Below are 12,714 nucleotides of genomic sequence, written 5' to 3'. Positions count from 1 at the left end.
TTTCATAAGGCTATGGCTGCCATAGACAGTGATTCCTCTGATGGAAATGGGCAAAGTTAGTTGAAAACATTCTGGAAAGGATTCACCATTCTAGGTGATTAAGAACATTCATGATTCATGGGAAGAGGTCAAAATATCAGCATTACCAGGAGTTTGGAAGAAGTTGATTACAACCCCCGTGGATGACTTTGAGGGGTTCAAGACTTCAGTGGAGGAAGTCACTGCAGATGTGGTGGAAATAGCAAAGAACTAAAATTAAAAGTAGAACCTGAAGATGAGACTGAATTCTTGCAATCTCATGATAAAAATTGAATGGATGAGGAGTTGTTTCTGACGGGTGAACAAAGAAAGTGGTGTCTTGAGAAGGAAACTACTCCTGGTGAAGATGCTGTGGAGATTGTTGAAATGACAACAAAGGATTTAGAATATTACATGAACTTAGTTGATAAAGCAGTGGCAGGGTTTGAGAGGATTGACTCCGATTTTGAAAGAAGTTCTACTGGGGGCAAAATGCTATCAAACAGCATCACTTGCTACAGAGAAGTCACTCATGAAAGGAAGAGTCATTCAATGTGGCAAGCTTCATTGTTGTCTTGTGTTAAGAAATTGTCACAGGCACCCCAGCCTTCAACAACCACCAACCAAATCAGTCAATAGCCATCAAAATCAAGGCAAGACCCTCCACCGGCAAAAAGATTATGATTTGCTGAAAGTTCAGATGATGGTTAGCATTTTTAAGCAATAAAGTATCTTTTAATTAAGGTATGTACATTGTTTTTTAAACATAATGCTATTGTACACTTAATAGACTACAGTACAGTGTAAACATAACTTTCGTATGTACAGGGAAACCAAAAAATTCATTTGACTCATTTGATTGTAATGCCTGTTTATTGTGGTGTCTGCATCCAAACCCTCAAATCTCCAAGGTATGCCTATATATAAACAGAATCATTTTGTTGTACCCCTGAAAACTAATACAGTGTTACATGTCAATTATGTCTCAATTTCAAAAAAAGAAAAAATACCACATTGTATACCTTAAATATATACAATTTTTATTTGCAAAAATAATAGCTGGAAGAAGACAATTTTATAAATTAAAAAATAATTTTTAATGTGTATTTATTTTTGAAAGACAAAGAGAGACAGAGCATGAGTGGGGGAGGGGCAGAGAGAGAGGGAGACACAATCTGAAGCGGGCTACAGGCTCTGGGCTGTCAGCACATAGCCCAACGCAGGCTCAAAGCCATGAACTGTGAGATAATGACCTGAGCTGAAGTCAGATGCTTAACCAACTGAGCCACCCAGGCACCCCTGGAATAAGACAATTTTAAAAAATCAAAATGCTCTGGGGATTGAAATGAGGGAGAAGTCCCACCCACTTAAGAGCATTAGAAAATGCGACATGGAGAGAGCACAGTGGATGGGCCTTGCAAGAGAGGAAGGAAGGAGCAGACAGACTGAGGTGTGGGCTCTCCTGAGAGCAGACAGCTCGGGCAGCACCACAGAGGAGGAAACAGGGATTTTTCAGCGAACACTAGGAGGATGAAAAGAAACTTGGGACTATATACACGGAAGCTTGAAGTCCCAGGCTGGAAAAGTTTACACTTATTACAAAGGCATTAATGATTTTCTTGTAAGGGCATGGTATTATTAAAAATATGGTTGAGCCTTGGGGTGCCTGGGTGGCTCAGTCGGTTAAGCGTCCGACTTCGGCTCAGGTCATGATCTCGCGGTCCGTGAGTTCGAGCCCCGCATCGAGCTCTGTGCTGACAGCTCAGAGCCTGGAGCCTGTTTCAGATTCTGTGTCTCCCTCTCTCTGACCCTCCCCCGTTCATGCTCTGTCTCTCTCTGTCTCAAAAATAAATAAACGTTAAAAAAAATTAAAAAAAAAATATGGTTGAGCCTTGAACAACACAGGGTTCAGGAGGACCCACCCCTGCTCAGTTGAAAATTCGCATATAATTTTGACTCCCCCAAAACTTTACTAATGGGCTACTGTTGACCAGAAGCCTTACCGATAACATAACACCTATTTTGTATGTCATATTATTATATAATGTATTATTACAATAAAGTAAGCTAGAGAAAAGAAAACATTAAGAAAGTTGTAAGGAAGAGAAAATACATTCACAATACTGTAAAGAATCTGCATATAGGCAGAGCGACTGCCAGTCTTGCAGATCCGTCTCTTGCTTCAACAGTGTTTAGACAGAACAGACCCAGGGATGCCCCTTCTTCCACCCTCCACCCACCCTCCAACCTCTTTTCCAGTCACAACCTCCAGAACCATCTTCTCACCGCCTTCTGGCTCCAGGAGTAGCTAGGACCAGTTTTTGAGCTTAGCTCCTTCCTTATTGCCAATCAACCGTGAGCTCCTGGATTTGTCAGAATGATTCCATTAAGGTGGAGGCCGCCTTCAACTGCCTGGCCAACATTCATCTGCAGGGCTCTAACACCTACATCTCTCTGAGCTTCTATTCCAACCTCAACCATGTGGCTCTGGAGGGCTGAGAGTCTCTTGAAGATACAAAATCAGCATGGCAGCCATGCCCTTTTTCAGGATGTGCAGAAGCCCTGTCAAGATGAGTAGGGTAAAATACTGGATGCCATGGTCTTGGAAAAGAATCCGAAGCAGGCCCTTCTGGATCTGCATGTTCTGGGTTCTGCCCACACAAATCCCCATCTCTGTGACTTCCTGGAGAACCACTTCCTAGATGAAGAAGTGAAACCCATCAAAAAGTTGGATGACCACCTGAGTCACTTCTGCAGGCTGGCTGGCCCCCAAAGCTAGGCTGGATGAGTATCTCTTCCAAAGGCTTACTTTCAAGCATGATAGCTGAGAGCCTTTGGAGCTCAATGGCTTTTGAGGGACCCATGTGCATCCCACTGGATGTCAGGACTTCTGCCTGAGCCTCTCCCTGCAGCCACTAGGCAGCTTTTTAATCCCCCTGAAGTCCTCCCCCAAGCCCTGCACCGAATGGAAACAAAGCTTTTTGCAGAAAACAAAACAAAACCTTGTGTAAGTGGACCTATGCAGTTCAAACTTATGTTGTTCAAGAGTCAATTGTATTATCAGAATGCACGTATTTCTTTTATACTAACAATGTAAATGCACAACTTGATTAATTTTCACAAACTGAAAGCACCTTTAGAATCAGCACCCAAGATGAAAAAATAGAACATTACCACTACCCCCAGAAGACAGGCATTGCCCACCAAAGGGTAACACTCTTCTGGCCTCTTCCACCCTACATTTAGTTTGCCCAGTTTTGAACTTGAAATAAATGGAATCATGCAGTTTGCATTCTTTTGTATATAGCTTCTTTTACTCAGCATTGTTTGTGAATTCTTCTCTATTTTGCATGAGTCATAAAACGTTCTTATTGCCATATATGGATTACACTGGGAGAACACCACAATTCATTTATCCATCCCATTCATTTATTTCAAATAGTGCTGCTATAAACATTCTAGCACATGCCTTTTAGTAGACACAGGTATGTATTTTTGTCAGGTGTATATGTGGGAATGAACACATATGTTCAGCTTTAGGAGATGCTGAGAGGTTGCAATTTAAGGCACTTCATTAATGATAGAAGTCAAATAAAAGTGATTAAAAATAGATCAGTTGGGGTGCCTGGGTGGCTCAGTCTAAGTGTCCGACTTCAGCTCACGATTTGTGAACTCAAGCCCCACATTGGGCTGTGAGCTGGCAGTGCAGAGCCTGCTTGGGATTCTCTCTCTCCCTCTCTTTCTGCCCCTCTCCTGCTTGCACTTTCTCTCTCAAAATAAATAAATAAACTTTTTAAAAAATAGGGAGATCAGTCATTTGACTTTTCTGATCATTCAGATTAAAATTAACAAATACATAGTGGTCCTAGCAAGAAGAAGTATGGGAGAAATGGTCAATTTTTTAGGATTTTTTTTTTAGTTTATTTATCTTGAGAAAGAGAGTGTGTGTGTGCTTGCTAATGGGGGAGGGGCAGAGAGAGAGAGAATCCCAAGCAGGCTGCACACTGTCAATGTGTGGGGCCCTTGGGGCTCAATCCCACGAACATCATGACCTGAGCCAAACCCAAGAGCCAGATGCTTAACTGCCTACCTGACTGAGCCACCCAGGCGCCCCACCTAGGATTTTTTTATTGGGGAAGAGGCAGCAGTCAGAGATGTCTTTGAGGTGATGCCTTTAGTTGAAGAAAAAGTTCAAGAGGAACAGTGATCTGTGGAGAGCAGACGAGGTGGAATTTGAATGAGTTAAGGCTGAGATGAGTGCACTATTGCATATGCACATTTGGAGTTTCTACTTTATGGTGCTTTATGACATAGTTTTGGAATATTTGTCAAGAACAATGATCACGGCAATCCCTACCAAAATAACACCAGCATTCTTCACAGAGCTAGAACAAATAATCCTAAAATTTGTATGGAACCAGAAAAGACCCCAAAATAGCCAAAGCAATCTTAAAAAAGAAAACCAAAGCTGGAGGCATCACAATCCCGGACTTTAAGCTGTATTACAAAGCTGAAATCATCAGCATGTGTGGTACTGGCACAAAAACAGACACTCAGATCAATGGAACAGAAGAGAGAACCCAGAAATGGACCCACAAACACATGGCCAACTAATCTTTGATAAAGCAGGAAAGAATATCCAATGGAATAAAGACAGTTTCTTCAGCAAGTGGTGCTGGGAAAACTGGACAGCGACATGCAGAAAAATGAACTTGGACCATTTTCTTACATAAACTCAAAATGGATGAAAGACCTAAACATAAGACAGGAAACCATCAAAATCCTTGAGGAGAAAGCAGGCAAAAACCTCTTTGATCTTGGCTGCAGCAACTTCTTACTCAACCTATCTCTGGAGGCAAGGGAAACAAAAGCAAAAATGAACTATTAAGACCTCATCAAAATAAAAAACTTCTGCACAGCGAAGGAAACAATCAGCAAAACTAAAAGGCAACCGACAGAATGGGAGAAGATATTTGCAAGCAGACATATCAGATAAAGGGTTAGTATCCAAAATCTATAAAGAACTTATCAAACTCAATACCCAAAAAACAAATAATCCAGTGAAGAAGTGGGCAAAAGACATGAATAGACACTTTCCCAAAGAAGATATCCAGATGACCAACTGACACAAAAAAATGCTCAACATCACTCATCATCAGGGAAATACAAATCAAAACCATGATGAGATACCACCTCACACCTGTCAGAATGGCTAGCATTAACAACTCAGGCAACAACAGATGTTGGCGAGGATATGGAGAAAGAGGATCTCTTTTGTACTGCTGGTGGGAATGCAAACTGGTGCGGCCACTCTGGAAACCAGTATGGAAGTTCCTCAAAAAACTAAAAATAGAACTACCCTATGACCCAGCAATTGCACTACTAGGTATTTATCCAGTGGATACAGGTGTACTATTTCGAAGGGGCACGTGCACCCCAATATTTATAGCATCGCTATTGACAATAGGCAAAATATGGAAAGACCCCAAGTGTCCATCAACAGATGAATGGATAAAAAAGATGTAGTATATGAACCTACGATGGAGCATTACTCGGCAATCAAAAAGAATGAAATCTTGCCATTTGCAACTACATGGATGGAACTAAAGGGTATTAATGCTAAGCAAAATTAGAGAAAGACAAGTATCATATGACTTCACTTGTATGAGGACTTTAAGAGACAAAACAGATGAACATAAGGGAAGGGAAGCAAAAATAATATAAAAACAGAGAAGGGGACAAAACGTAAGAGACTCTTAAATATAGAGAACAAACAGAGGGTTACTGGAGGGGTTGTGGGAGGGGGGATGGGCTAAATGGGTAAGGGGCCTTAAGAAATCTGCTCCTAAAATCATTGTTGCAGTATATGCTAACTGACTTGGATGTAAATTTAAAAAATAAATAAATTATATTTAAAAAAAAAAAGAACAATGATCACAGAAGAAGCTGGTGTGGATAAAATCATTGAAATAGACAATGAAGAGAACTACCAAAAGGGCAGTGAGGTCAAGGACTGACAGGCACACACCACTGGATTTGGCCTTAGGAGTCTTTGGTGACCTTCCAGGTAACAGTGTCTGTAGAGCAGAGCATTTGGCTGGAGGAAAAGCAACGATAGCAGGGAGAAGACAGGGAGAGCTACAGGATGAGGGTCATTAGGAGGGCAGGACTTGGGGAGGGATATTTATTTTTATTTTTTTTGCAGGAGAAGGGACATTTTTCCAAAAGACATAGTGATTCAGTATGATTTGTGATTTGTGACTCTTGGGATGCATGTTTCTTTTGAATAACATCATTCAGAGTTTTGTAACATTTTAAAAGGGTGGTCCCATTGACATCTATTACAAGGTTTATAATACAAAACTAGAGCTATATTGGGGCGCCTGGGTGGCGCAGTTGGTTAAGCGTCCGACTTCAGCCAGGTCACGATCTCGCGGTCCGTGAGTTCGAGCCCCGCGTCAGGCTCTGGGCTGATGGCTCGGAGCCTGGAGCCTGTTTCCGATTCTGTGTCTCCCTCTCTCCCTGCCCCTCCCCCGTTCATGCTCTGTCTCTCTCTGTCCCAAAAATAAATAAAAAACGTTGAAAAAAAAAATTCAAAACTAGAGCTATAGTTTAATGCAAACTTAATGATTGGGGAAAGTTTTCACATCTAATTCCCATTTTTAGTATCTCTAGTTCTTGATCTACAAAGTCTTTGTAGATTAATAAAATACTGGCTCCAATTGATCACAAGCCATCTGTTTAATAACCCACCCCATAATTTTGCTAAGAAAGAAATTACACTGAGGACAGGTGGATGCATCCTATCCAGCAAGTTAAATGCTGTACAAAATGCTGCATTTTAACTTGGAGCATTAAAATGGAGCATTAAAATGCTCCAAGAACAGGCTTGGAGTAGGATTTTAGATTTTCCCAAAGAAGCAGGACCAAAAATGAGAAGGAAAGTGAAGACCACAACACAGAAGAGAAAGCTTTTCCACGGACTCTGTGCCAACAGCCGGATAAGGAGAGAATGCAGATGAATGACTTTTCATCCTGAAATGACTCATTTGACACAATTATCCAGAACTCAACCAAGAACCCAGAAGGAAGGAAGCAAACAAATAAACAAAATGGCTTTCAAGCCTCCAAAACAGAGGCTGCTCATTGTATGTTTTAAGGCTCTGCTGTTTCGAAGAACATACTCTGGTCCTCTAATAAAGCATTTTTACTCTTGAAGATCCTATTCCAACAAGAAGGAATAACTGGTTTGGGGGGTCACGAAAAAATAATTAAAAGCTGTCAATTAAATATTGCTTTATTTTCTATCTTTTGGGCCTTTTGAATCACACAGTTGCTTATCTGTTTGGGTTACTAAAGAGCTCAGAAACAAATTTGTAGCCCACTTCTAACAAAATGTGCATTTTTGAGAGCACTAGCTTCATCCCTGGCCCAATCTTATTTCTCTTACCCTTGCTTTTTCTTCTTCTGACTGCTTAATCTATTTGTAATTTATTATATTTATTATATTTAAGATGCTGTATTACCTTTATGAAATGAGTTTGTGGGTGTTTAAAGAAAAATGCCAGTGGCACCTGTGTGGGTCAGTCAGTTAAGCATCTGACTCTTAATTTCAGTTTATGTCATAATCTCACCATTCATGGGATTGAGCCCTGAGTAAGGCTCTGTGCTGACAGCATGCAGCCTGTTTGTGATTCTCTCTCTCTCTCTCTCTCTCTCTGTCCCTCCCCTGCTCGTGCTCTCTCTCTCTCAAAATAAACATTTTTTAAAAAGGAAAAATACCAATACATAATAAATAACAAATAGAGACTAAAACACATGGGCCACACGGCAGCTAGGAGAAATGACTGGGAAAAATTAATGTAGAAAATAGGAAAGAAAACCATTGTTTGAAAAAACACAGATGCATGAACTCAAAAAGCTTGCTTAATATTCTGGGACTATTTACATTTAAGGACATCTTGTCATACATCTCAGGATCCTCTGAGGGAATCTTTGTGTCACATCCCAAAATAGTTATTCATTTTCACAGTGATGACTGAGTCATCATGAAGGGGGGATAAATTAAATACAGGGAATTCTGCTTATGAAGGCAGAAAAGCATAGATTCCATTTTTAAATAAATATTTTTTGTAAAAGAGTAAGATTTTCTGAATTACCATCATTAGATAACATCAGAAAAGTTAAGTTTTTTGTAATAGGATTTTTGAGTTTGTTAATCTCTGGAGAGTTCTATATATAGCATATGTATCAGTATAGAGAATTGCTTCATGAGGGAAAAGTCTGACCTGTGACTGTACCAACCTAAAAAATGCTATTCTTCAGAACATGCCTGAACAAAGCAAAGAGAAAACAAACCATCTGTTAAGTCACCATCTGCCTTAAGAAAGCATGTCAACATTAACCACATATTAAGTTCATTTGAAGGGAAAAAGAAGTTTGGTTTCTGTCCCCAAGATAACTGTGGAGTTGATATCAGGTTGTATAATGAAATACAGTTTTTTCAGCTTTATTGAGGTATAATTGACAAATAAAATGATAAGATATTGATTTTATTTTAACAATTGGTTATCGTGTTTATTTATTTTTAATTTATTTATAATTAACATACAGTATTATGTTAATTTCAGGTGTACAACATAACGATTCAACAATTCTTTACATTACTCACTGCTTACCATTAGTGTAGTCACCATCTGTTACCAAGCAGCAGTATTACAACATTATTGGCTATATTTCCTATTCAGTACTTTTCATCTCAGTGACTTCTCTGTTTTGTAACTGGAAGTTTGTACTTCCTAATCCCTTTTATCTACTTCATCCATCCTTCCATCCCCCTTCCCTGTGGCAATAAACCAGTTTGCTTTATTCATTCATTCATTCATTCTCTCTATATTTAACAGTTTTGGGTTTTTGTTTGTCTCTTTGTTTCTTTGCTCATTTATTTTGTTTTTTAGATTCTACATGTAAGTGAAATCATATGGCATTTGTCTTTCTCTGATTTGTTTCACTTAGCATTATAGCTTCTGGGTCCATCTATGTTGTTGCAAATGGCAAGATCTCATTTTTTTACTTTAAGTTTTATTTGAAATCCATTTTTAGTTAACATACAGTGTTATATTAATTTCAGGTGTATGTAGTAATTTAACACTTACATACATTGTCTGGTGTTCATCACGACAAGTGCCCTCCTTAATCCCCATCACCTATTTCACCCATCCTCCCACCCACCTCCCCTCTAGTAACCACCAGTTTGTTCTCTATACTTAAGAATCTGTTTGGGGCACCTGGGTGGCTCAGTCGGTTGAGCATCCAACTTCAGCTCAGGTCATGATCTCACACTCCATGAGTTCGAGCCCCGCGTTGGGCTCTGTGCTGTCAGCTCAGAGCCTGGAGCCTGCTTCAGATTCTGTGTCTCCCTCTCTCTCTGTCCCTCCCCTGCTCATGTTCTGTCTCTCTCTGTCTCAAAAATAAATTAAAAAAAAACATTAAAAAAAAAAGAATCTATTTCTTGATTTTCCTATTCCTCTCTCTTTTTTTGTAAAATCTCATTCATTTTGTAATTGTAAAATTGTAAGATATTTAAAGTGTACATTGTGATGATTTGATATACATATACACATACATTGTGAAAGGACTCCTCCCTTCTAGTTAATTAATACATCCATCATCTCACATATTTATATATACATATAAATATATGTGTACTTTTTAGTAAGAACATTTAATTTCTACTCTCTTGGCAAATGTCAATTATATATTATAGTGTTAACAACTATAGTCACTATATTATACATTAGACCCTCAGACCTTATTCATTTTATAGCTAAAAGTTTATACCCCTTTTACCAACCTCTTCCTATTTCCCCCCCCTCCCCCCCCCCCCCCCCCACCCATGGCAACCACTATTCTACTCTCTGCTTTAATGAGTTTGACTTTTTTTTTTTTTAAGATCCTTTATCTGAGTGAAACCATGCAGTGTTTGTCTTTCTCTAACTTATTTCACTTAGCATTATGCTCTCAAGGTCTATTTGTTACAAATGTCAGGATTTCCTTCTTTCTCATGACTGAATAATATTCCATTGTGTGGATATATACATATACGTACTGTATCTTTTTTATCCATTTATCCATTGACAGACACTTAGTTGCTTCCATATCCTGGCTATTGTGAATAATGAACATGGGAGTGCATATATCTCTTCTATATCCTATTTTCATTTTCTTTGGGTAAATACCCAGAAGTGGATATTTATTGATCAATGATTCAATTTTTAATTTATTTGAGGAACCTCCATATTGTTTCCCATGGTGGCTGTACCAACTTATACTCCCACCAACAAAGCATGAGCGTTTGCTTTCCTCCACACCCTTGTCAACATTTGTTATCTTTTTTCCTCTTGATAAACAATTATTCCAACAGGTATGAGGTGGGGTGCCTGGCTGGCTCAGTCAGTCAGTAGAGCAAGAGACTCCTGATCTTGGGGTCATGAGTTCAAGCCCCACATAGGGCCTAGTACTTACTTAAAAAAAAAAAAAATGAACAGGTGTGGGGTGATATTTCACTACAGTGGTCACCAAGTTGTTATACATTAGATCCTCATTCTGATTTGCATTGCCCTGATGATTAGCGGTGTTGAGCACCTATTCATGTACCTACTGACCATGGGCATGTCTTCTTTAGAAAAATGTCTATTCAGTTCCTCTGCCTGTCTTTAAATTGGATTGTTTGGGTTTTTTGCTATTGAGTTATGTGAGTTTTTAAAATATATTTTGGATATAACCCCTTATCAGATATATGATTTGTAAATATTTCAACTATACTATAGGTTGCCTTTTCATTTTGTTGAGGCTTCTTTTGCTGTGCAGAAGCTTTTTAGTTTGATATAGTATCACTTGTTCACAATTTTTTTAACCTTCCAGGAAATAATATATTGCAGGGATTTCTCCTCATCCCTAGGAAACAAGACACATTGTATCCTCTCCTCACTGGATTTTGCTCTGTTTTGAATCAGGAGGACATGAGCTGTGAGGAGAAGTTGTACTTCGGCCTGAATGAATACAGTAAGTCTCTACAGTGGGGAATCACAAGTCCACTTTTGAGATGTGATGAGACTTTTGAAAAAATGGTGAACACGCTCTTGGAAAGGTAAGTAAGGACCTTCAACTTTTACTTTAGCCATACTTGTGTATCTAAAATAGCCGAAAGTCTCTTATGTCACTGTCACAGGAAGTTTGGTGGAGCACCGGCTGTGCAGATCCCATGCAAAGGCAGAATAAAAATAACATCTCCTAAGATGACCTTTTACTCACATAGGTTTTCTGTGATCATCCAAGACTAACAAAGGAAACTAGCAACCCAAAGTGGGACTTATCATGCTCCACTTTTCATGCTCTGAGTCATCTCCCAAGCATACGACTACCAGGGGATTAGATGGGCAGAGGGATTTACTAATTAAAGACCAGTTCCTCTGAGGTGTGGCCTCCCCCACCGTATACCCTACACTTTTTCATTTTCCCCTCTTTCCTCCTCTACTCACACAGGCAAGTACCCTTAGATGACTCAGTAAAAACTGAACTTTACTATGAGAGTGGGAGTATAGACTGGAGAAAATTAGGAGCAATTAGATCATTAAAGTGAGTTCAGTTCCAAGGGTGTCTCCTTTAGTCCCTGACCTTGGGAGTTAAAGATCATGACTTTTCTGTCTCTTCTGCTTTCTTTTTATTCCCCAAGTCCAGGTCAAACTCCAGAAGAGTAAAGAGTTTTCCTATTTTTTTCTCTCTGATTTTGGATCATAGACTTGAAGCATCACAGAGGCATTAGAATTTACGTAACCTAATACACGGCCCTCCCTGCCCTCCGCTGCAATAGTCTGTCTGACCTTCCAGTGATGGGGGCAGTTGGACTCTTTTTGATGAGGCACATTCTAATTTTCAGTAGCTTTCATTCTTCAAACTGGCCCCAGTTGATCATAAGCCACCTATTTAACAACCTGCCCTATAACTTTGCTAAGAAAAAAGAAAGATTAAAAATGAGGACAGGGAGATACATCCTATCCAGAGAGTTATTATACTGTGTCAAGAAAGGGAACAGCCTTGGAGTAGGATTTTATGTTTTTGCAGCTGTGGGATTTAAGAAGACTTAACCGACTCTGTGACATTAATCCTTCCACAGCACATGTGATCTTACTTTCCAGAATCATCCCATGAGTCTCCCTTTTAAGTGTTTCCCACCCACTGGCTTCATCTACCAGCTTGGAACGTACCCTCCATTCTGGTAACATCATTCAGAGTCAATCCTGTCAACTTCTCTTACAACCTTGGTAATACTTACAAAACAACAATTACAGTTCAGTGCAAACATAACAGCTTGTGAAGACTATTCACTTCTAAATTCATACTTCTTTCAGAGTATGAGATCTAAATGCCTATAGATCAAAGTTACCATGTATTCTAACTTTGGCTTTCCTACCTGGCCCATCAAAAAACATTAAGCTTTAAACATGGATCTTGTGTGCTCACTTCTTCCAACCCAGTCACTCAAACTAATACTAGCTATAGTTTATTGAGTGTTTGAAGAACTTGCCCAGCATTGAGTAAACTGAAGGATTTCTTCCCTTTTCCCCAATCTACCAAATCCTTGCAATGTAAGGAAATGTTGTCAGAGACCGGAATGAATCTAGACACAGCTCTGTC

General features: G+C 39.4%; 1 protein-coding gene and 1 pseudogene across 4 annotated transcripts in view; both read left to right on the top strand.

Moving 5' to 3' along the window:
- Window positions 1–12,714, top strand: part of GREB1L (GREB1 like retinoic acid receptor coactivator) — a 280,287-nt gene that overhangs the window by 233,905 nt on the left and 33,668 nt on the right. For all 4 annotated transcript variants that reach the window (XM_049619644.1, XM_049619645.1, XM_049619643.1 and 1 more), the window contains one exon: window positions 11,034–11,167. In XM_049619644.1, the coding sequence (XP_049475601.1) occupies window positions 11,034–11,167 (134 nt within the window). The remainder of the gene's footprint in view (window positions 1–11,033; window positions 11,168–12,714) is intronic.
- LOC125914692 (ferritin light chain-like) lies at window positions 1,409–3,291 on the top strand (annotated as a pseudogene).

The sequence above is a fragment of the Panthera uncia genome, assembly GCF_023721935.1.
Source record: "Panthera uncia isolate 11264 chromosome D3 unlocalized genomic scaffold, Puncia_PCG_1.0 HiC_scaffold_8, whole genome shotgun sequence".
Taxonomy (NCBI): domain Eukaryota; kingdom Metazoa; phylum Chordata; class Mammalia; order Carnivora; family Felidae; genus Panthera; species Panthera uncia.
This window is presented reverse-complemented; position numbering and strand designations above follow the sequence as displayed.